The sequence below is a fragment of the Physeter macrocephalus genome, chromosome 8 (assembly GCF_002837175.3).
Source record: "Physeter macrocephalus isolate SW-GA chromosome 8, ASM283717v5, whole genome shotgun sequence".
Taxonomy (NCBI): Eukaryota; Metazoa; Chordata; class Mammalia; order Artiodactyla; family Physeteridae; genus Physeter; species Physeter macrocephalus.
In genome coordinates this window covers 73,446,247-73,471,977 of record NC_041221.1, presented here as the reverse complement: position 1 = coordinate 73,471,977, position 25,731 = coordinate 73,446,247, and the positions used below count along the sequence as shown (strand labels likewise).

General features: G+C 42.7%; 1 protein-coding gene across 3 annotated transcripts in view; it reads right to left on the bottom strand.

Moving 5' to 3' along the window:
- MAP1B (microtubule associated protein 1B) overlaps positions 1–25,371 on the bottom strand; it is a 99,622-nt gene extending 74,251 nt beyond the window's left edge. For all 3 annotated transcript variants that reach the window (XR_003680935.2, XM_028492964.2, XM_007104477.4), the window contains exons 1-2: positions 25,005–25,371; positions 16,417–16,518 (exon numbers count right to left, since the gene is read on the bottom strand). Coding sequence is in view for 2 of the 3 variants with exons in the window: in XM_028492964.2 (XP_028348765.1) it covers positions 16,417–16,518; positions 25,005–25,188 (286 nt within the window). In the remaining variant the exon portion in view is untranslated. The remainder of the gene's footprint in view (positions 1–16,416; positions 16,519–25,004) is intronic.
- Between the last annotated feature and the right edge of the window lie 360 nt (positions 25,372–25,731).

Sequence of the window (25,731 nt, the reverse complement as noted above, 5' to 3'; positions counted from 1 at the left end):
ATCCAAGATGCCAAAATGGCACATTATGTAAGCATTACAGATTTTCACTAATGAAGATTATATCCTTTAATTATTACTTTGAGTTGGAATTAGGAAGGCTAGTGGGTTAATGTGGTAGCAGAAGTGCCTAATATATCCTCATGCAAATTTATGAATTTTTGAAACATTCATGAAAATATATAAAATCAGAAAAACTGACCCTGGTGATTTAAAGTAAATAGATGGGGCTTCCCTGGTGGCGCAGTGGTTAAGAATCCGCCAATGCGGGGGACACGGGTTCGAGTGCTGGTCCAGGAAGATCCCACATGCCGCAGAGCAACTAAGCCTGTGTGCCACAACTACTGAGCCTGTGCTCTAGAGCCCATGAGCCACAACTACTGAGCCCGAGTGCCACAACTACTGAAGCCCACACGCCTAGAGCCCGTGCTCCGCAACAAGAGAAGCCACCGCAATGAGAAGCCCGCACACCGCAACAAGGAGTAGCCCCCGCTCGATGCAACTAAAGAAAGCTCGTGTGCAGCAATGAAGACCCAACGCAGCCAAAAAAAAAAAAAAAAGTAAATAGATGGTCATATGCTGAAAGGCGGTGGGTAGAGGGGTTCAGCAGGGGGAGGAAGAATTGCACCAAAGGGAACTGAAATACACACTTTTGGACACACTTGAACACACTCTCCACCCCAGAAAAACAGTACCTATATTAACAATAGCTAACGTTTGTAGAGCACTTAGTATGTTCCATCCACCACTTCAATGCTTTACATGTCCTAATGCCACCAAATTTTCATAAATCCTCTGTAAGGTAGATTTATAGACGAAGAACATAAATCCTTCAGAACCCAGCAGACACCGGGGGTAGAAAAATATTGCCATCCTGCATTACAACCTGAGATGAATGGTTTCTCAGGAAAAGCACTCGCAAGTAGAAGCAGAGAGAGGAAGAACTCAGAGAGCAGCCCATACTGTACACGGTTTTCCTGACATCTTATTTGTACAAAGCAGAACTGCAGGTTCCATCTAGTTCTCTGTCAGAGGCAGAAGCTTTGACAGCAAAGACACACCATCGTTTCTCAGGCCTGCATCCCAAGCCACATGCTGGACCATGGACACGGGGTGGGGATATGCACCTGAACCTGACTTCCAGGCTCTAGTTATGAAAGGGTGAAACTGCCAGCACCCAAGTGGGCAGTGGGGATCAATAAGTAGTCTCCACAACCCTCTGTTAGCCAGTGCTGTGCCTGGACAGACGTTTCTCTGTGTTATAAGAAGAAGAAAATAAATAGAAAAAAATGGGACCTTTGAAAAGACTCTGCAGCACAAGAAAAAATGAGCACTGTCTTGAGGCTTGGTGGAAAACCCTATCTCTAAAAATGACTTTCCATAGGGAAAAAAATAAAATTTTAGAAAATGGCACTCGATATAAAAGATGGCAGACATCATCTGTGTGAAATGACAGAGAACAATAAAAATAGAATGGGCTGAATTATAGGTAGAGATTGAAAAAGAAGACAGTGGAATTAACAAAATAATTCTGGGAAAGAAGAAATGCAGTAGCAGAAATTAAATTGGCAATAAAGGGCAGGACAAACCCTGTAGAATACTGACCGTGATGTACAAGGCAAATGTGAGGTGTTCTAGAATATGTGGCAAAAGATCAAAGAAAAATGATGAGACAGAGGATGAGTATAAAAATATTATAAGAATTATACATTTTCTTAAGGCTAAAATCAGAACGTGAACAGAGACAATGACAAGGATATATGGAAAAGAACTTTGCACCTGAAAAAAGACCAAAGTCTGCAGTCTGAAAGGGTTCAAGAGTATTTCAGACAAAAATAATGAAAAATACTTCTATCTCAGTATTTCTTTACAACATATTTTAATTTCAGATAGCGTCAGAAGAGTAGCCAAGATCTGGGAGTGAATAAAAAATGACTGGGAAAGTTAATCTGCATGCAACTGAATTTTTAACACCTTCACATAAAATCCTATGTAGAACAAGAAAGCCTGTTCTATACTAGACTTAATGGGAAAGTCAGGTTTTCTTTCCCCAATAAGGGACACTGGTTTCCAATAATACATAGATTGTTTGCTATGGTCATATCCTCCAGGTTAAAGCAAAAGTATTTTTATACTTCATCAAGTAGGGCCAAGAGATATTAATTGCCATGCAAGAGGAGAAATGGCCATTTAAACCAGAAGGTAAATGACAAATGATCAGAGAGGTGAAGCGAGAAAGCTGCTAATAATTGGCCTGAAAAAAAAAGAAAACATCAGTAAGAGATGTCTGGCCTAACAGAACCCTACAGTTACCAGGTGAGTATCCCTGAAGGAGGCACAGGGAAGATGCTGGGATGAAGGTACTGAACGAACCTCTAAGAACCATGTATATGAGGGATGTTCCAGAGGGACTCAGGAACCATAATTATTTTGCAACACAAACCTTCAAATTCTGATTCAGAAATTTTGGTTGCTTCACTTCCCTCTCATTGGGATTTTTGCAGCCCAGCAAATTTGTAATTAAGCCCATGCTTTTAAGAGGCCAATGAATATTCAGATAGCTCTCTTTTACTTCCACTCTTAACTCAGAGCAAAGTAGTGGAATCCTTACAAGAATGTTAGTATCTTCACAGAAATATTTTGAAATCATGCCTATTTAATTGTTCCTATATCCTGAGAAATGTGCTATTGTAACCTCACATTGATCCCTGTGAAAGTCAAGAAATATCTGTATACTCTAGAACCTGTAAAACTAGGTTAAATTGCTAATGTTGCATTCAAAGGGAAAGATAAATACAGTGTCCGATGTTTTAATATAAAATAAAAAGCATTCATCACGAATCTCAGCTCTACAGTTCTCTCACTTTCCCCTTATAGGTCAGTTTCCTCTTTTATATCCTTATACAGCACCATCTTCTCTTCCCTAGTACTTAGCACAGATTGTGATACATATTTACATGACTATTTGATTAATATCTGCCTCCTTACCTTGACTGAGAGCTTCATGGGAGACCATGTAGGAGATACAGATTTATTTATTTTGCTTATTATCGTTAACCTCAATATTTGACACAGTACCAGCCCTATCAGACAAGCAATATATATTTGTGAAATGAACAGACTGAGTGTATATGTTTTTATGCACTGTTCAGCCAACCAAGTTATTGTATCCTAAGAATTCCAAAGAACTTTATACTAACAACACATCTCGCTTCTACACATTGGCTATGCATATCAACTTTCCAGGCAAACCATTTTTTTAATATGTAAATGACTTTTTTCACTATGGGTTGGTATTATATCAGAGTACTGAACATAAAAGGAATCTTAGAGGTAATGAAACTGAAGTTAATAAATGCTAAGTAATATGTCCACAATAGCACAATCTACTTAGCAGTAAAACTGGGATTGGAACACATTTTCTATCCCTCACCTCCACCCTCCAAAGGTTCTATCCATTGCTTCTCAAGACACTGGCTCTTAACCAGAGATTCTAGGTTACCAAGTCTCTGAAAGTAATCAATAGTTTGTAAACAAACATCTTGCCACACCTCAATGTTTAAAGGAAATCTGCAATAAAGAAATTGTTTGCAATATAAGTAATCACTACAAATTTTCAGATTTCTTATGCAGCTTATTTGTTAAGCCTAAGAGCTAATTATAGTTTCTCAAACCCATGACACCTCTTCTTCACTGTCATACACATACTAAGCCAGTACTATGTGCCAGGCACTGTTCTAAGGTTCTTTATTCAGGGACATTAGCCTAAGGCCTCCTTAGTTCTGTGGTTATGACCTAATTGCATTCCTTTTCTATTATCATTCAGTTGCGACTGGGAAAAAGCCATTTCTGAAAAGTTAGAATCCTGAAAGATTAAAAATCTAGCCCTACGATTACTTGACTCAAGGTCTTTGGTCTCCATTTTTTTCATTCGAAATAGGTTTTTGTTTGGTTAGTTGGTTTTTTTCTTTTCCTTCTTAAGTTTTAAGTTAGATCTTGGGTTTTTTGTTTTGTTTTGTTTTGTTTTAACAACCAGTTTCATATTTTTGATGAGTCTGCTTACCAAGCATAGAAAATCCATTTGCTGGCTAAAGGATCCCAACAACAGAAATTTCTATCTGATGATGGAATCATATTTCTAGATGACCCCAGGGTGAGTCAATTTGCCAAATTATTTCATTTATATTTATATGCTGGAATGTTATTCCAAAGGCTCCAAATAGTCTCTGTTCTACGTATAAAACAATAAAACGAAAATAAGACACAGTATAATGATATGTATAACGAATACATAATATAATGCTTCTTTAAAAAGCAGACAACGATCTTGTCAGATGTTTTAAAATAACCCAAACCGGCATTATTTGTAGAAAAGAAAACTGTGATTGGACAGTGGGGAGGGGCATATTAGGAAAAAGGGTAAGAAAAAGAAAAGAGAAACGGGGGAAATAGATGACATTAGATTAGAAAAAAAGGCTTGAGTGATTGATACAGATGACAAAACAATGGAAGTAAAGGAGGTAAACCCACATGAAATGTCACTTTTTCATCAATGGATATTTACTTGGCTGTTGTAATGCTTTCTTTAAAGAGGAAAGATGTTTTTGAAATAATGTAAAAGCAAAGTCATTCACTCACACACATATAATTACATACGTGCATGTAAATGTTTACACAATTTTAGCCACACAACCTGCCTATTTCCAGATCCAAAGCTATTCTAGACCATCTAAAAGCACAGGCCATAAGCCTTTAAAAATAATCTCACTTCTCATTTCCTTTACCACTTGGTTGGATTTTTCTGTTTATTAGCTCATGAGGAGGGAGATGGTGTAATGGAGAAGACAGTTCTCTATTTAAAAAATCATGTTTTCATATGCAAGAGACACAGGAAGCAGAAAGGAAAAATGGCTAGGACTTAGGGGTGGGGTGTAGTAGTTGTATATATAACAGGACAATGTAAATGCAGTGGGCTAACACATATTTTGCAAAGTCACATTTTGTAAAGCTACCTAGATGACTGCCGTCGTCTCTTTCTCCACTCTCCCCTTCTTTCCCTACAGCACTTCTGAGTTCCACTGCAATATTTAGATCCAATAACTCTACTTCAAAAGCAGTATAACTACCGGGGATATCCGATGTCTTATATAGAAACACAATCATATTAGTACTGAGGTGGCCATTTGGCTAGCTCAACATAAATGGTTTGGCTCACTAATGTTTCAATAACAAGAACTTGCTTCTAATCAGCCCACCCCTGTGTAGACAGTGTAGTTACCACTAGAGTTTGTAATGAGGACCCGAAGCACAGGGGACTTTCCTCCTGAATTATCTAAGGAAGACTCACTTAGATTGGTCTGAGCTTGGGTTCCAAGTAGGTGGCAAACAAAGTGTGTTCTCTTGTGTGAGTGCATCTCTCTTGGCCCATGCTTCAATAAAATGCCAATATTTGCCCCAAAAGTACAATAGTTATTTATTAAAAACTCCCTTTGAAAATATCACCGTAATCGGAAGGAAAAAGGAACAACAGATTTCTAAGGGCATGTTTTCTATACGTTGTTTAAATATATCCTGAGCTAAAGAAATAAATTTGATTCAGGAATTCTAATTCTAGATAAATTTGAGGGTATATATAAAAGAAAGGACTGTATAACTAGATTCTAAAACTTTCAAAGAATAATAATCCCACAAGGAATTACTGGCAACTCTCTTATTACCTAGAATATTTGATTAACCAGACCACCAGTCTTCTCATCCATAGCGATATTATCAGTAATGTCTTTGGTACAAAGATTATTTCATTTGGGTTTTAGAACACTCTGTAAGGTTTGCTGTAAAAATATTACACATAGGTCTTAGGGAATGAATTAAACATTTTTTGCAAACATGATCAAATTAGGGAGAGGACAGACTGAAATTGTTACCTCAAAGGTTATTAGATACCAAGAGTCAATCACATGACACATTACCATAAAAATCACTTTCCCTTCTGGACAATCATGGCTTTCTGATAGTGATTACCTGCATGCAAGCTGTACACTGTCAGTAATAATTTGATTTGAGAATTGCTTCCCAAAGGTGTTCATATCTGCATGTACTGACTTGTTAAATTGGGTTGTGCTAATTGATGGTTCACATGACAAGATATGCATAGCTGATCATGCTTATTAAAATGCAGGCCATTCTCAATTATCCAGAACAAACGAGGTCCCTGGCACTTTTAATACACTCAACGTACAGATGATCCCCAGAACTCAGGAGGTTGAATCTTCAGCCTCCTTCCAAAGATCTGTGAATAAGTAACTAATCTGAAGCTCAATGCAGCACCAAACATCAATGTGGAAATTCTAATTTTAATGGAAAAAAAATGGAGCTATTTCCTATTTGGCATTATGTAGACAAAACGCTCAAGAATTTGACTTCTGAAATACTTTCCATGCAGGTGTTTGGCATCGTGCAAACACGATTAAGTTTTGTCTTGTTTGGTCTGTCTGCAAGGTAAAGACAGATGGGAAAAGCCAAGGGCCAAGAATTACCAAACTGGGAAATCAGCCTGAGTGTCATAAAGCCGTGCATCTTCCCCTAAAATTAATAATCCTAGCAGATGCGACAGGCAGATTTTCTAAACTAAATTTGTTCACTGACATTTTAAAACTTGGATTAAAAGCCATTGTAAACTAAACACAGAACAGGACAAATTCCCTTCTACATTTCACAGATGAGACAATTTAGTAAAAATCCATGAATCATGGAATACAAAAACTGGAAGGGACCCAGAGATCATTTAGTCCATCCTTTCCAAATTGTGTTCTAGAGAAATTTAGATCCCTGGGAGACAGCAGCAGTGGAAGTGACAGGTCAAACAGGTTAAGGACATTTACGGTTATACGAAATTAAACAAGTTTATTTACACGCAGTTACATACCTTATGGCTCCTCAAAACATAAGATCTAGTATGCCATAGTTCCCAGATTTATTTCACCATGGCATTCTTCCCCACTGACTATCTATTGATATTTTACAGAACTAGCAGTTGGCAGAACAAAGTTTCGGATACCCCAATCTAGTCCAGCCCCTTTGTTTTGCAAGAAGGGGAAAGGCCTCATAGCAACTTTTCAGGGGGCTACGTGGGCGACAGTAATTTCAGGTGTGGCCCAGAGCTGCTGACTAGGTCAGGCTTCAAGGACTCTCGGGAGGGGGGTGGTCCTGGGAAGCAGCTCACAACAGATGTCCCCTCCCTGCTCTCTCTGAAGTGTCCCTTCTAGCCTCCGGGCAGTGAACCGATTACTGCAGATTTATTTCCATAAAACCTTTCACTGCCACAATCTCTCCCAAGTGTCTTCAGAGTCTGCCAATGGATAATTTTCCAGCACTCAAAGATGAAGACAATTTTGAAATCAAGCCTCTACATTCAGCTCAGCAGTTCTGTTCTCACATGCTGTTTTTTTTTGGGAAAGGGAGGAGAGAGGGGGGAAGGAATCCTAAAATTTTCAATCTTTTCATAATTAAATTAAAGGGCTTACAATGTAGCTCCAAACTAGGGAATAATTAATTCAGTACGAATCCAAATTTCTTGATCACAAAGGGAATCCAGTACATTAGATCTGTTGTATTTATGCCTCAATTTGTATAGATAAGATTTTAGTGCATATTTTTATGCCTGTATATTTTTAAAAAGAGCTTGAACAAAAAAATTTACAGAAGGATTCTCTCCTGCAAAATTCTCGTTTGACACATTATTATACCCTGACTTGTTCTGTTAGTTATCTTATTTTCACGCTCAATTGTAAACAACTCCCAGGAACTGCCACGTAAATATTTAATGACAGACTGGCTGATACTAGGACACCTTCTCAAAAGACATAATGTGAAAAGACTATCTCCTTTCCAAATATGATAAGGTATCCCTCCCTCCATCTCCATCTCTCTCCCTCTCTCTCTCTCTCTCTCTCTCTCTGTCTGTCTGTCTTGGATGCACACAAACATTAAAGGGGAGGAGGAGTTCCATCAATCAGTCTTCATGCCTATTTCACTGGTCTTTTTTTTTTACACAGGTCTACACTTCCAGATGAGAATTTAGAATGCAGAAAACAACCGCCCAAAATGGCTGAGGAGCTCTGTACCAACAGAGTGTCGTCAGCCTGAGATGCAGAATTTATTCTGTCTTTAGTTTTATTGCTATCAAGTTAGCTTCCCCAAATGTGACATTTCCACCGACTGACGTTTCCGGAACCAAAAAGCAACATCTATACGGAGCAGCATCCTAGGGACAAGGTGCACCAAAATGCGGTGCTGCCTCAGGGGAGCAGCTGTCCCTTCCCCAGACTATCCATGTGAGATGCAAACAGGGAATCGATGAATTTGGTCCAAAATGCTCCACTGTGCCTCACTTACTCACAGCCTCCAATGAAAATCAGTTTGATCAGGAAAGAAAGGGCCAGCAAAGGGCAGGTTTAGAGGGCTTTCCAAATCAAGGCTATCTTAGGGATGTTCATATTTTATCTCAAACGCTCAGGTAATTAACTCCATAAGGCAATTTTTCAAGGCAATTCAGTTTGCGTCTTTAAAATGAGCGATGCTGTAACTGGGGAAAGGAGCCACATCTCATAGAACGCCACCGTCCCCAGGCTTTTAATGCTCATTTTTAATTAGATAATTTTATTTTTAAATCATATGTAGACTCTCGTATTGCATTTTCTGCAAGCAGTCACCTCTCTAGTCCTGACTGCAGTCAAGTCTTCGACATGGGTTAGAAAAGTTTATTACAACAACATTATTTTTGTCTTGTGTTTATGTTAATTTCTCCAGTCCCTGTGGCCCACTTTTAAGTGCACGTCCCCAGGGGCACTTCTTACTTTCTCACATTTCTCTAGGACCAAGGAAATCCGACTTCACATGAAATAGAAATTACCCTTAGACCGCGACGGAGAAAACAAAAGGCGTAAGCCCTGGAGTATGATGTTTGGAGATACTTGATGGTTGCCTGGGTAGCGTTTAATTAGGCTTGGGTTGCGGCTGGGGTGGGGTGCTGGTACCTGGGTAACCTCTGTCACTGTGACTCAATCTGTGGTTGAACAATCAAAATGCAATGCTTGTTATGATGTCCATTTCTCACCCCTTGTCTTCTTTAGGAATTTGACTAAATCCACCCCCACGCCCCTCCTCGTGTGTCTGTCTCTCTCACACACATGGTTTTTAAATTAAGGAAACACTCTTTGTTAGTGTCTTTTAAAGCTGTGAATGATGTATTTTCCCAACTAACTTATAAGCAGTGGGGATACCTAATTCTTCCATAGATCCCTTTACAAATTCCTTGCTTATTCCTAAACACTCAGAAATATTACTTGACTTTGTTAAAAGAAATCTACTAGCTTATGCTTTCTTCCTCATCTTCCACCATCATTTCCAGCATGTTTTCATAGATGCTGAACAAAAGATCCTACCAAAAAAAAAAAAAAAAAAAAAAAGCAGGCAGTAAAAAGTAAAGGGACTGTACTTGCTGGTTGCTGTGTGGTGTGCTTTAAAAACAAATACACACCCATCACAGCAACAAATCTAGCAAAAACCATGGGCTCTCTTTGGTCTCTGGAAATGAAGACAAAAGCACCGACATTCAGCGTAAGATGCCGTCCTTGGTGGGCGACGGTAGCAGCTGTTCTGGGATGCACCGAGTGAGATTTAATGGCGGGGTTACTGACAGTCCCCAAAATGGCTACTGGGCCCGGGCAGCCAATTTTCTGCTACCTTCCTGCCTATGCTTGCCTATTTTGAGTGGTTCCGCAGCGCCCATTAGGAACTGCTTGAGAGCCATTACAGCCGGCAGAGTAAAGCATCCTTCTGACTCTGAAAAAAAAAAAAAAAGTGAGATGAATAGGTGTTTCTAGGGTGGTCTGAATGAGCCGTCATTAACAACCCTGTGGAATGAAGGCACCTGCACCGGGCAATGAAACACCATTTTATTCCCTCTGGCCACACTTGCACCAGAAAAAGAAAAAGAAAAAAAAATCACATGCGCTGTAAGGATCTGTGGATATAAAGGATCGCCAAATTTCAAAGCTGAGCAAACCGCAAACCTCACAGGAATTAACGCCTGTATTGCACACACTACCGAATTCTGGATCTTCTCCTTGGAAAGTCTGGACTTCTCACTGTTTCAAAGGAATGCGGACGGGGCCGGGGGGCAAGCAGGCAGTTTGGGGCAGCGTGTGAATGGGAGCATGAAGCTGGAGGGGCCAGGAAGGCTGAGGGCAGGGGGCGAGTGGAGAAAGGCGAGTGATTTGCATTAAAATGGGAGTCCCCTTCCCAGGCGGGCGGCATTGACCTCAATGGATGTTAAACAGAGGTCTGGTTACTTCAACAAAACTAAGGCTCTTTATTTGCCATTTTCTTCTAAGACCAGGATTCCTGCCATAACCTCATATGATGATGCAGTGAGAAAAGATGAGCCCGGTGGGCATGTGAGCAAGTGCCTGTACCTGTGCGTCTGCACGTGAGAGAGAGAACAGGAGGATAATTCATCTGCTTTCCCTCGGAAATCACAGGATCCCTGAGGGTCGAGTCAGCCTCTCGAATGCAAGTGAACATGTTATTTGTGTGCTTTATCTTTTAAAGGTTGGGAGCAGGGCTGAAAACACATTCATTACTGGCTGTTATAGAGGGGTTGATGTATTCTAGGTACATACAATTAGGCTATAATTCTGTACAACGACAGACTAAACATACACGTCTAGACAGAGAAAGAAGATGCCTACAAACATTCTTAGACCTCTTCTAAGAGCATTTTAGTATTTTCTTATCATTCTACCAGCAAATGTTGTAAATCCTTGACTCTTTTAACGTCAAAGGGATTCTCATGACTTAAATTCAAAGGGCTTGATTTTAATTCTCCGTCAAAAACCCATCTTGAGGCAGGATATTTTTAGCAGTCACTCAGCACAAATCTGTGGTTTATTTACCTTCCAGAGAAAAGGCATGGATTCTTAAACAGAACCACCCATATACACATTACAAAGTCACACCACATGAGGCTTTGTTGTGAATGCGATCTAGGAGTTATAAAACGAGTGACAAATATGTAAATATACCAAAGTCTTACTATTTATTCAGTTGACTAAGAAAATAAGCCATAAGAAATCTCAGTTTCTTAAAACTGGAAAAGTCTATAGTCACTTGTTGTTTGGAGAGAAGAGAAGAGAGAACGACGGGTAGGAGGGATCGGAAGACGTCACCCGTGGACAGATCGTCACAGCGAGAGAGCAGGCTAGCAACCTCACCCACGTCAGCATCCTCAGAGAGGCAGCGACAAGACCACTTTGCACCTGGTCTTCAACCCTGCCCTACGGTCCTGCTATGGCGGCACCTTAATGCATCACCTCCATTTTGTTCTCACACCCAAAGGACCTTCCTAAACTCAGCCAAAGAATGTTGCTGTCTCCTGCACATAACCAGCAACCATGTGCCTTCTGATAATGTCGACGGCAATTGCTTCTCTGAGAAACCCCTTTCATACAAATTTTTTAGTTATTACAAAAAGGAAGCCAGCCAATATCTAAAGCCACTCTTTCCCCTAGATAATAATAATCACCAAACATACAAATCTGATAGATTTTCAACAAGGGCCACCATTTTAATACTAGCTTATGTTTACTGTCTTCCCATGTGATAAGCACTGTTTCAAGATCTTTATACAAATTAATTCATTTGATCCTCATGAAAGCTCTATGAGGTAGAAGTGATCATCTCCGTTTTACAAACAACAAAACTGAGGCTTAGCATGGTTAGGTAACTTGTCAGAAATCCCACAGCAAATAACTTTTAGAGCTAGGATCCAGAATCGGCATCATGCTCTGTTGCTGGTGAGGATTCGGGTTAACAAAAATGTTGAATTATTTTTCTAGGCAGAAGTAGCAAAATGATGGAAAAAGCACTGAAATTAATTTTCATTCTGGTGTCCCTTGTCCTAGGAATGCTCTGTATTTGTTTGCTGTTTTGAAATGATGTTTGTCTAACACAGGCAATCATGGGACACTTTCTATAACCCTAGGAGATAGTCCTCTCTATTGTTAGGGGCAGACAGATCTAAAGTTAAGTTAGGGAAAGAAGCAAACAGGAATGGAGAGTGAAATAAATTCCATCCAGAGCATGGTAAACCTAGCTCTGCTCTCGTGGTAAGGTTTATCAAAATGATTCTCATCCAACACAATTAAGGTACAAAAAATATACTGTAATATATAAACAAAAATTTTACGATAGTATTTGAATTTGTACATATAAGGAAATATATGACTATTCCTCTATTTTGAAAAGACTCAACTGTTGAAGTTTGACTTGAGTGAAAAGACTGGGGGGTGTTCATGAAAGAATACATGACCTTTTCTCTCAAGACAACTGGTCTCACTTGAACCCTGCTTAGATGTGGCCAGGAGTGGTGTTACACCAGGGCTAATCAGCAGAGACCTGCCCTGGGAACAGAGACGTCTGCTGAAGGATATTGAGGAAGTCAATGCTGCAACAGGTTTGAGCGAGTAAGATGACCCTAGATGACTGACTATTCCAAGAATTAGAGTACGCCAGACTTGGACGGCACTTGGTGATCCCAGAGCTCACATTCTGGGGAACTGGAGGACCCATCACCTCATTATTCATAGTAGATAACCTCCACCTCTGCAGAGAAAGCAACATATTCCAGCTTCCTGCTCAAAGGATATTTGTTCAAGATGACTAAGCCATTCAATCAGACCGGCAATCCTGAAGAAATAGGCCAACTGAATCTCAAAACCATATTTAAAAACTAGTACAAGACGTAAACTAGTACAAGGGAACAAATCTGACAAATCTGGTTGGGCTGCTCGCATGAGCTATTTGCTGCATTTGAGGCTATCACCGGTCTTTTATAAGGACTCTCCAATTCTTAAAAATAGCAACAGGGGTATAGTAGCATGAATGCAAAACAGATATATGAGCAACCCTAGCTCCTCACCTACAGTTGGCCCTCCGTATCTGCGGGTCCCACATCTGCAGATTCAACCAACCAAGGGTTGAAAATACTTTTCTTTAATTCCGGAAAGTTCCAAGAAGCAAAACTTGAATTTGCCACAGGCTGGCAACTATTTACACGGCTTTTGGGTATTATACATTGTATTATAAGTAATCTAGAGATGATTTAAAGTATATGAGAGGATGTGCGTAGGTTATACGTAAACATCATGCCATTTCATATAAGGGGCTTGAGCATTCATCGGATTTGGTGTCCACGGGAGTCCTGGACCAAATCTCTACAGATTCTGAGTGCCACTATACTTGTGTCATCAGGGAGGACAATGAATATTTTATTAAAACTCTGCCAGCCTAAGCAAAATAAAAACTGTTTAGATTTGATGCAGGGTGCTAGAGTTTATGCTAGTCTGTATATGACTGTTGAATGCCTGCTCTTCTCACAAGAAGACAAGAGTAAGCAAAGCACTGACTGTGTTTTTTTGTTCCTCACTGTGTGTTCACCTTCCCCACCCCACAGGGCCTGGCACACTGTAGGTACTATTTAGGTATTTTTTAATTGGCTGAAGGAACAACTTTATTTTTTTTAGAGCATTCAACCTTCATCTTGTTCCTTGCCTCTAAGTTAATTCAGACTCTTGAAACTCTAAATGCAGAGGTTCAGCTGACTCCATTTTCGGGGCCTGAGGTACATGCGTTAGCTTCTACAGACCATCAGTGAGTGGGGAAGACACACTAGATTGGGAGCCACTTAAAAAACAGATCTCCAATTTTCCCGTAAAACCCTTCAGTTTGTTCAGGAAAAGCTAAAGGCTTCTTTGGGTCCAATCCAGCGATCACCCTACGATCTCCGCTTACTCCAATTTGGCATCCTCATCCTCTAACGTAACATCTCTTCTCTCTAAAACACACTTACTTACCTGAACTGAATCTGACGTGTGCTTTTATCCTCTGTTGTAGTCTTGGTTAGAAACCTTCACCCCGCTCTGAATGCTTCCCACACAGGGCCTCACCCCCATGGCTGCATTCTGGATGCTCGGTTCTCAGAGCGGAGGCCCAGCCCTGCACAGCTGCACTCTTAGGCTGGGGAAGGAAGCTCATAACCTCTTCCTGGAGCTGGCAAGAATGGGAGGGTGCTGTGTGTCCAGGCGCCAGTCTCTAGACACAGAGCCTAGCACAGCACTCCTACAACTAGGTCGGTAACCAATCTTTACTGTGGGTGACAGCAGGAAAAGAAGGGAGAATGGGCTACATGAGCCCATGGTAGTGGTTTGTGGGGGGACCTGACCTTCCTTAGTCCACAAGAGTAATACTAGGTCCCTGGTTCAAAAATGGTTAATTCTTTAGCAATTCTTGCAGCCTTTCATTTCACAATATACTGTCATTCTATAAAGTCAAATACAAGTATGAATGAACACAATGCAAATCACAGGATTCATTTATAAAAAAAAAAAAAAAAAAGGTCATAGTAAGAAAGCCAGAACAACCTACAGAGAAAGGATAAAAGCTTGAATTTTACATTTTGAAACATATTTGTTGGAAAAGGGTACTTCTCTTATTTTTCTTTTCATGAGATGAATTTAAAAGTCACAGAAATGTGCAAGACATAAAAATACAACATAACAACGAGAGAAACAACCACATACTGTACCTTTATTTCAGCAAATCATGCGCTGTCTGATAGTCTCTGGATCATTCTTTTTGTCTCTACGCAAAGTTACAGAGCTGATTTTCACATGGCTTTACAGCAAGTTTAACTTTTTTTTTTTTTTTTTTTTTTTTTAACGGTACGCGGGCCTCTCACTGTTGCGGCCTCTCCCGTTGCGGAGCACAGGCTCCGGACGCGCAGGCTCAGCGGCCACGGCTCACGGGCCCAGCCGCTCCGCGGCATGTGGGATCCTCCCGGATCGGGGCACGAACCCGTGTCCCCTGCATCGGCAGGCGGACTCTCAACCACTGCGCCACCAGGGAAGCCCAGCAAGTTTAACTTTTAATGAACCAGTTCTTGCTAAGCTTTTCTTAACACATTTACTCAACTTCATGCTTGAAAGCTACAATGCATTTGATAATTGAAAAGTATGGGATTTTATTCTAATAGCAAACTCAAAGAGAAGAACTATCCCAGTCTCATGGGCATACTGCTACAGCCAAGTGTGATGCGTGAAGGCACTGACATTCTGTAAGTGATTTCCAATCTCAGTATGTACAAGGCTAATGGAATATGATGTAATCAGTCAAAAAGGCTGAACCTCCTTGCTGGTTTTTTTTATCAACGCCAACAAAATTTGCAATCATGCAACAAAATCATGTAAACAGAAAAGGGTGTTCTCTCCTTTACATAAAATTTAGGTGATATTTAAGAAATAAAATGGGGCTTCCCTGGTGGCGCAGTGGTTGAGGGTCCGCCTGCCGATGCAGGGGACGCGGGTTCGTGCCCCGGTCCGGGAGGATCCCACGTGCCGCGGAGCGGCTGGGCCCGGGAGCCATGGCCGCTGAGCCTGCGCGTCCGGAGCCTGCGCTCCGCAACGGGAGAGGCCACAGCAGTGTGAGGCCCGCGTACCACAAAAAAAAAAAAAAAAAAAAAAAAAGAAATAAAATGCAAAACAGTATCTGTGATAGATCAATGGCAGAGCTTTTGAGAAACACACCCCAGGTTTAGAGTCTTTATGGGCAAGTAACTCTGTTCATAATCCTCAAATGTGACTAAGTGGGAGAAGTATGGGTCACAGCTCACATGAGGAAGACAAGGTGGGTGTCTTGTCTGTCTACATCCCCGGGCCTAGAGGCACAGGTGGACTACATCCCCAGTGAAGCGGCTAGTTAGCGGCAGCATCTTCATAAATGACAAATGTTTGTGTCCTTACCTTTAATTATTCTGTAGTATTCTTTTTCATCTCTGAAAGAAAGGCTATTTTAACAGTAGTTTGGAATTTCAGACTCTTTTACCCACACTAAGAAAAGTAGGTGATAATGCAATGATGAAAATGATAATGTATATTTCATTCAGATAGAAAATGCAGAAAAGCAGATATTTCTTTTCTTGAGAGGGAAGGGCAGTTATGAAATTCTGGGAGCATCCAATTTGTATTCATAACTTCACGTAAGTAAAATTAACATTTAAATCGTTTACAAACCCTTAAGCTCAGAGTACAGTGAGATAAATATGAAAAAAATTTTTTAAATTTACCCTAGAACTTAAAAACTTTTAAGACTCCACAAAATAGAAACCCACACAGTGACAACTTAAGAGTTAGTTGACTTTCCTAAAATACGGCTTCTCGCTAACCTAGTTGATGATAACAAACACAAAGAATCCTTTAGCAATAAGAGGAAATCTTTTCCATGCCCCAGGCAAAGCTTTCCAACCAATGGCCTGTTTCTCATCCTTTCAAATTCTAGGTTGACTAATACTGAACTAAGCCTCACCTGGAACTTCAGGAGAGAATCTTGCAGAGTGTCGGGATACAAAAAGTTTCAGTTCTTGATCCAGGTTGCATTCAATCAGGTTTGTGTCCCATGATCGGATTCCTAAGGAAGGAAGGGAAGACAGATGACAGATCTCCAGTTACTCATTTCGAAGTGGTTTGGAAAACATCACGGTAGCATTTCTCAAGCTTTAAGGAAGGATGTGGAAACTCCTTTCCTGAAGAGCGTGGTGACCAGCAGTGGATGCCCACAAAATGGGAGGGCCGGGGAAGTCTCTCCACCAGGCCACAAGGGAAGGATAACTAGCAGAGTGGACTGAACTCCTGCCCCTCATAAAATGTAAATGCAGCTCTTCTGGAAGAGTAAAGGAAAACAGTTATTAGGAAAATGACAGGCTTTACTCCAGGGAGGGAGTAGAAAGGACAGAAAGATGGTGAGCCTGTAGCAGTTAGGGGGCTACCAGACAATTGCTAGCTTTCCCATGGTCCGCCTGTACGTGGCTAGAAAATGTAGAACGAGGGTGGGGAAGCAGAGATATGGAGGCTGGCATTCAAGTCCAGGGCTCTGTTTTTAAAGGTTTTTGCAGTGTGCATATGCATTTTGTGTATCTGGTTACTTTTCTTTACCCCTCCCATTTTTGACCTTGATTTCTCAACCCCTAGATATCAATCAAAATTTGTGTGATCTTTGCTAAGAAAGCTGGATCTCAATCTTAAAAGACGTGGCCTCTCTGTCCTCCCAGGCATTTACCTGACTAGCTTGGCAGACAGCTCTTTCATTCACAATTGTTAGTTGTCCTGAATTTTCTTATCCAGAGGCAAAGAAATGTGGCAACTTTTTATACTGTATAAAACTTCTACAGAGTTGAGGGCCATGAACTGTCTATTCCCACAAACGTTCAGGCTTCCGTTCACAAGACTGGAAGCTGGGGTGAGGGGAATACGAGGGTAAGGAGTGCTGACGCCCTACCTCCCTCATCTCTTCCTGCTTCCTCTCTCCTGACCTTCCAAGAGAGATGGCTAAAGGGTACAGCAGAGGTGGGGGTCCTGGGGAGCAGGCCCTGCAAAATTGGGGAACCACCGAACTGAGAGAGTGTGTTTGTTTTTCATGTATTTTTATATCTTCCCAAATAGACGGCTCATGGTAGAGCCCTTATGTAGGTAGTATCCTTGATTGCACCCCTGCGGTGCATCCTCAATTGCCGGAAACAAACCTCTGGAACAACCATCATTATTGCCTATCTACTAAAGGCAGGAACTTGAACGTCTAGGGGTACCACACAGGTGAACTATCTCTAAATAAACACTTGGTCATTTAATCATTTTTGCTGGTTATTAGTCATGCATACAGACTTGGAAGTATAAATGGCAGTGTGTTACTTAAACACACCTCTTAAATCCTTAAGGCATATGTGCATTTACCCCCATTTAAATCGTGTTCAGTTTTCCTGTCTTGCAAAGAATGAAGGTAGATACACACACACACACACACACACACTACAAAGATTCTGGAAACTGAGTTGACTACACATCTAAAATATCTTCAGATGATACACCAAACACCTTTACAAATATGAGAAATATTTTCAAATAGATGTACTACTACATAGAGGCAGAAATTTCTCATACAATCTTTGTGAAGAATTCAGGTGTGCAAGAGTTAACATTCCTAAAGAGAGGCTAAATTACAAGGGAGAATTTTATGGGTCTCCCTGGAAACATTAACAGCCTCAGTTTGCATTTGGGCTAATGGAGTATTTAAATTTTAACAAGAAAGGCATGTTGTGATTTTGCGGATCTTTTCCGTGCAGAAATGATAAATGGGGTTTTGTTTGTTGGTTTGTTTCACAGAAAGCTTGACAGGTCGAGAGGCCTGAGTTCATTAGAATATTTTACTTCCACATATATATACTATGTATTCGGCTAGCCTAGAAAATCATCGAGCTCCTGTCTGAGCTGCTTAATTGCAAATTGTTGACTGGATTATCTGTGCTCCAGGTCTGAGCTCCACTTTGTCTTCAGGCTTGTCAAGTACGGTCAATAAAGTGAATAATGAACATATGTATTAAAATTAAATTCATATAATTTTTCTGCCTTTGTTCTAAGAAATGTCTAAATTGCTACATTATTTGAATGGCTTCATCTAGAGTTATACATAGACTTGTTCTTAGATTGTTGTTTGCCATTTTTCCCTTGGCTTCAATTAACTTCAATGTCATGACACATGCAGTTAAACATTTACTTTTCATTTCATAAACTCCCGGTTCTATGATTTGTAATTTAGCAATGGAAAAAGTATGAAACAGTAGAAAAACCATTTAGTAATTTTTAAGTTACATTAGCAAACAGCTGATAATGTAACTTATACTCCCAGTGAAATTAAAAATTCAGGATTCTCTTTTCAAGGGAGCAATTTCTAGCCAAATTACGTCTTAACGATGCATCATCACTACTACCACTTATAAAATAAAGGTTACAATGGATTTACTAGTAATTTTAGTTGGAAAGTAAAATTTTGGAACCAAGCCACTTTCTATACCACTTTCTATTACCTTGTACCTTCTACTGGATAATGTTAGTAAAGGGAAATACTACTTCTCAATGAAGATTCATATTGCATTTAGTCAGTTTATATATCGCTCCTTTGTACCTAAGAGGAAGCCAGCAGTGGCCCCTCTAAAGCTCACAGGACAAAAAAATGTCTTCTTTGGCTCTTCTCACATAGTCCCCTCCCTGAGTTCATGGCTGGAGGGGATAGTGGGGTGCTGGTAAAGAAGGTCTGAAGAGGCTTTCAGAAGCAGGTCATCCTGGTTTCCAGTGGGCAGTAGAAAAGCCATGGAATTTCCTGGCCCTTTTTCTGACTATCCCCCAGTCCACACCGGGTCAAGCTCTTCCCTGGGCCTTTGCTTCTCCAGCAAACTCTATCATGACTGTGCCCTTACAGGCTTACCCAGGTGGGGACAAAACAACCCCACCAGTTGGAGGAGATCAACCTCCACTTTTTAAACTGGGCCCAGAGAACATCTGTCACCCATGGGCAGCTGGCCTATGGCTAGGCATCCTGAGAACACCCCTACCGAACCTGGTGCTGTCTTCCAGCCCTGGAAGTGAGTACCATCACTGTCTGTATATAGCCTGATGACCAGGTGGGAACAAAGGATCATGGATTTCCATCTCAGTTCTCTGATTCCAGGGGTGGCAGTGCACAAAGGGGAGGCTAAAGTGCACATAAAGTTGACAGATGAAAAAAGGAGAAAAGAAAAGGGTGTGTGTGTGTGTGTGTGTGGGTGTGGGTGTGGGTGTGGGTGTGTGTGGGGGGGTGTGTGTGGGGGGGGTGTGTGTGGGTGTGGGTGTGTGTGTGTGTGTATTGTTGGGCGGTGGACAAGTAAGGGTGAACAATAAGGAACAGCCAGGTCGCCTTATTTTACATAGGTTAGATCTTGCCAAGTTTACTGATCATGCAAGCATTTTGCAGGATTATTTAATAAAACCAACAATTTTTTTAAAACACCTCTCATTTAAAGGTGAAAATCTATATCCTGAAATAAACAATAGATTGAAGAAAGCAGAAAGAAATGACCATGCATTGTGTGCTGAAATGGTACACGGATTCTATCTGACTGCTATTTGAGCAAGATGGTTTTCTTCCATGAGCTTTAGTTGCTCCCTCTCAGAAACAGACTTTGAATATTTTTTGCCCAAGTTCCTAAATTATTACTAAACTATAACCATAAGATTCTATTTTCAAAACTATGCTAAAACGTGATCTGAAGTCAGATTTGAATCATAAAGAAACAATTAAAACAAAGGAAATGCTAAATTCCATAAGGTTTTCTTTCCTAGAGAAAAGTTTTCCTATTTTTTTCCCTTGACCTAACCTTCAATTTGCTTTTTTCCTTTTGTTTAAAGCCAACAATTTGACGTTCATAATTTATATGTTATGTGTAATGCAGACAGTATCTTACAGAGTTCATCATTTCAAAGCATTGATGATAAATAATTTAGGTCTTGGCTAGCATTTCACATTAGAAGCAAGCAAAAGAAGTGATTTATAATAATTTATTTATTGGCCTAAAAGTTAGAACTTATTTAAAAAGCCTTTAGAGAAGATTAATAATGACTCATCAATTTAACGACCTTAAGTTTAGTGTCTGGCTTATATTTCAGCATGGATCAAAGAACCCTTAGTAGGTAATACCAATTAAGCAGTGCAAGCAGAAAGGCATCTGCCTTTTGACTTTGAAAAGTATGAAGATGAATATAATAAATTTAACAGTCCCCAACATTTGTTTTAATTCCCACCATGTTGTTGTTGTTTTCCTGTTGAAACAAAATGGAAATGCAACCCCAAATCTTTCCTGGGTTCTTAATTCTCTTAAGAGAATCTTAGACTAAAAACATTCAATAAATGACATCAGAAACACTGTAGTTAGCGAAACTTACATCTAAAAATCCAGGACGTTAGATGTTACACACATCTATCTTATTATGAACAAATCCTGCTGATTCCCAATGCTAACTAGAGGAAAGTTACACTCTTTTAACAGTAATTGAAAACATCAAACGGACACTTAGTATTCTTCACATGTTTTAGTTTCTTTTAAAAAAAATAAAATAAAGCAAAGCAAACTTTTCACAAGGCTCTAGAATTAGTTTTGCAAGGCATGGATATATGTAGTCCATGTCCTAAAATAAACAGGAGGAGTGGAGGCTCTGCTAAAAATAGGAATGACTGTTAAGTCCTTCTTGGGGACTAATTAGGAAGGGGGCAACAGAGGTGCCAAAGAGCAGTTGGTGGAGCAAGGATGGTTTGGCATTGAGTCCTGCACAACTAACTAACTAAAGCTAGACCAGTCTGAGGAAAGTCTATTGTTTCAAATTTGAGAAGAAATGACCAGACCCTACATTATGCATTTTGAATACAGATGAAGAAATGAGTGATGGTCTCTCTTCCTTGTGTAACCAAGCAGGACCCTATGGGGCCTTCCTGGGACAGACCCCTCCCCTATATCTTCTGCTTTAGCTCCTCTCTGAAGTACCTAGATATTAGCATCTGATGCATTACTTCCTGACTTGTTTTTCAGATGCTAAAACCACCACCAAATGGAAGAAATTAACTACTTGATGACCATGAGCACATAGTGCCCATTACCGCCTTGTTACCTCATCATCAATCAACCAGAGAATTGTGCACGAGCTAATCACAAACCCTGGGATGCTCTCCCTCACCTTGCCTTTAAAAATGCTTCGCTGAAACCCTTCGGGGAGTTCAGGGTTTTGAGCACAAACTACCCATTCTCCTTGTATTGGCACCTCACAGTAAAGCTGCACTTTCCTTCACCACAACCTGGTGTCAGTAGATTGGCTTTACTGTGCGAGGGTGAGCAGACCCGAGTTTGGTTCAGTAACACCGGGTTTCAGGAAGAATTTACTAAGCATCCACGCTGGGGTGTTTCAGGCCTGTTGATTTACTGCATTACCACCATCTTCCTACAGATCTATTTTCTGGACTTCCCAAAGAGCCCTAAGTCATCAAATGGCAAAAATCCAAGTCACCAGGGTCTCCAAACCTACAGAGCCTTTGTTAAGACAAGTGGGGAAATGGGAAGCAAGAGGAACAGATGATGAACGGCTTTCCCAGCCTGCAGCACACAATCAGAGCCGAACCCCCTGGAGCATCTCCATCTTGCTTCACACAACGGGGTCCATGGGCACCAGCAACTACAGCCGTGGTATCAGAGTGACCCCAGCTGGGACCTGAAAGCTGAGGCGGCAGCGAATCCAGCACAGGGAAACAGCCGGCCTGCCCTGTTGCTAAGTCATCTTAGACTGTCGGAAAAGCTACGGGAGCAGTATTTTCACTTAGCGCTGGAAGGCCCTTGCAGCTTGACCTGCATCCGAGACCCCAGGACCCAAGAGAGTGATCTCCAGAGGAAAAGCAGCATCTGTTACTGTGCGTTAGGAAATGGCTCTGCTCACTCACTTGGTTGATTCTTAATGGGATCAATACTGCCATTTCAGAGGTACCTGCAAAAACCTGACTGAATCAGGGAATTAAAAATCAGGAAGGCATGCTGACTGAAAAGGAAACCTGAGGGGGCTTCTGGGATTCCAGTAATGTCTGCTTCTTGATCAGGATCATAGAGGTATGTCGTTTTGTGAAAATTCACCAAGCTCCTCATTTATGATTTGTGCCTTTTCCTCTCTGTATAATACATCAATAAATTTTTTTTTTAAAGACAGGAAGGCAAATCTGAATATTATCACTAAGTGCTAACAGTGTAAAAAACAGTAGAGAGCACTTCACAGCGATACTTGAATGCCTCTAGTTTATCCTCAAACAGAAGCAGCTTGAATAGACCCCCTGAGAAATGGGGCACTAAAAGGATATCAGCAGAGTAACAAAGCAGGAATATAATTACATGGAAGGTGATTGCTGAACCACCTCCCTGCATGGGGCGCTGCCCACAAGTGGATGACTATTGCCTTTGTATAAAGGCAAGCTCTGAAAATTGCTGTTTGATCTCCCTGATGTTAGCTTGTCCTGCACTAACATCATGACAGGGCCAGAAAACCAGTGATGCTGCAGTGCTGGCACCTCTGTCACTTATGAGTGGTGTCACCTTGAGCTGGTCCCTTTATCCTTCTTGCCTCTCTGGGCCCCCCATCTCCAAAATGGGGATGGTGGTCCCTCTCCTCGCACCGCATTGGGTGGTTATGAACCTTTTTAGATAGAAAAACTCTTCCTGATGTATTATTGCTTCCCAGCAAAGGTGCTGACAAATAATATTTTTTTAAAAATACAAAGTCATTGATTCATACGGTAGCCACACCCAAAATCAGTACGTGTGAAATCTTCCAAGGAGAAAATGTGCAAATAAACTAAATTAGTACAGATCAGATTAAAGGGCTGTAGTTTGAAAATGAAGCGTTATTGAGATGCTCAAATGAGGCATTTCACTATTGACATATCCTATTCTTAAATACTGTTTTCCGAAGAAAATAACAAGACTGCTTGTTGCTCACATTCTTTATCTTTTCTTTTTTCTTTCTTTCTTTCTTTCTTTTTTTTTTTTAATCTGAAAGGGAACATCAGTGCTTTTAAAGTTAAACAAAAGAACCAGGTCTGCAACTCCAGCCCCCACCCTGCAGCCTTTTGTTCTGGGGACAGGCGACCGTTTCCAAATGCAGAGGCAGACGACTAGCGTTTATTTTTTTTTCCATCTAAAACAAGGTATTTCTCTCGTCTTAAATTTATGTGGGGGGGGGCGCGGGGAACGAGGGCTGAGTGAACGCCCTTTGTCCGCCTCGGGCTGCCGTAGAGACCGCAGTGCGGACTGCACCACGCCCACCAGCCGGTGTCTCCGGGCAGAACCGCTTCAGCACCACCCCGAGAGAATAGAGCGCCGGCTGGGCCTGCGGAGGGAGTAGCGATCTCTGTCAGGGCGAGGGGAGGTCTGGGACGTCGGGGGTAAAGGGAAAGACAGAGGACAGACTGCCTACCCGGGGACTTCGAACGCAACAAAGCCGGGCTGGGGAGAGGTGGGGGCACGTAGCACCCCCAAGCCCTGGCGGAGCGCACTCCCGGCCAGCCGCGCCCACTGGGGGCGCCGCAGTGCGGGGGGCAGGTGCGGCGGGCGGGGGCACTGCGGCAGCCCGGGTGGGGCTGCAGGTCGGGTCGGTCCGCGCGCCCGAGGCTGCGCCCGCCGGACCCTCACGGCCCCGCCCAGGGTTCCCGGCAAACCGCTATTCGGCCTCTGCAGGGCGCGCCCGTGGTGCGCGCACCGGGCGAGGCGCCGGCCCTACCCGCGGGCCTCCAGCCGTCCCCCTCCCCAAGCCATCACTCCCGAGGCCAAGACTTTTAAAAGAAGAAGCCCCACCCCACAACTTGGGGGTCCCATTGTCCTTGCTAAAAGCTGCAACCAAGGCCTCAGGGGCGGTAGCGAGGCAGGCGCCGTCTGGGAAGGAGGCGCAGGCGGTTCTCCATCTCCGCGTCCCGGGGGGTTGGGGGGAGCGGGCGTGGCCCTAGGACTAGCCTAGTCATTCCAAGGAAAGAAAAGATGGGGAGGTTTTAAGCCAGCAAAGGCATTTCTCGGGGGCTGAGGTGTTTGTGGTGAGAATGATTCCCACGCGAGCCCTGGCACATGGTACTTCAGCCTGGGGTCTGCCGGCGAGAGGCAATCCCAGCATGTTGCGGGGGTGAGAGGGGGGCTGAAAAGAGTGGTCGCATCAGCGCCCCCCCCCCACCTTTGGTTTCCTGCGGTTGCGGCTTTATTGTGGCCTCTGCCCCTTTGACACCTGCATCTCATTTAGCGGGAGAGGCGGTAGCCAGCTGGGATCTGCCGACCCAGTCTGGTAACGGATCCGTCAAGATTAGGAGAGGCTCTCCCACTGCGTCTCAAATCTGATAATTCGAATTATTCTCCGAAGTGAGCCCAGAAAAAAAGAGTCTGGACCGAGTGAGGGAAGTAGCGGGGAAAGACATGGGCGCGGGGCGTGCCGGAGGAGAAAGGTGGCCGTCGCGCCCTGGGTGGGGTCGCGTTTGCGCGTCTCCCCAAACGCATCCCCTCGGGGCGCAGGGCCTCTTACCGAGTTCGATGTTGCCGATGGCGCGTCGCAGGTGCTCCTCGGTCACAATCTCGCCGACGACCACCAGCAGGTAGAACTTGCTGTCGAGGAAGCGATGCGACAGGCTGGGCGAGGTGGTCGCCGCCGGGCTGGCGATGCTGCCGGACGGCTCAGGCTCGGTGGCTTCCACCACCACGGTCGCCATCCTGCCGGCTTGCTATGCCTCGGCGAAGTGCCGCGCTCCGGCCGCTCCCCTCCTCTGCGGCAGGAGAAAGGATTATCTCGGAAGGTGCAGTCTCCGCTCCGCCCCCTGCGTCTCCCCTCCTCCTGGCGCTGCGCGCCGCCTCCCCCTCCGCCCTCTCCTAGAGCGCGCGGCGGAGAGGAGTGGGGAGTGAGCTAGGGCGGAGAGGCGGCGCCTCTTTTATATGGAGACTAGGCAGGGAACCGGGGAGGCGGAGGAAGAGGAGGAGGAAAGGACCACCCGGCACATCCTCACGGGGTGGCTGCCTCCGCTCTTCCAGCCGTTGGCCCAGGGCTGATGTCATCTGCAGCAAATCATCTCGCCCGCGGCCCGGAAGCTGGAGGGACAAGATGTGCGGACAATGGTCAGGGCAGGGCCGCGAGTCAAGGGGCAGGAGGACTCTAAGGGGGAAAAACACTCCCAACCTACACCCCACACCACACCCAGCGCCCGCTGCAAACCCTCACCCCGCTGGTGCAGGAGAATGGGATGGGTTTCCGTTTTCAG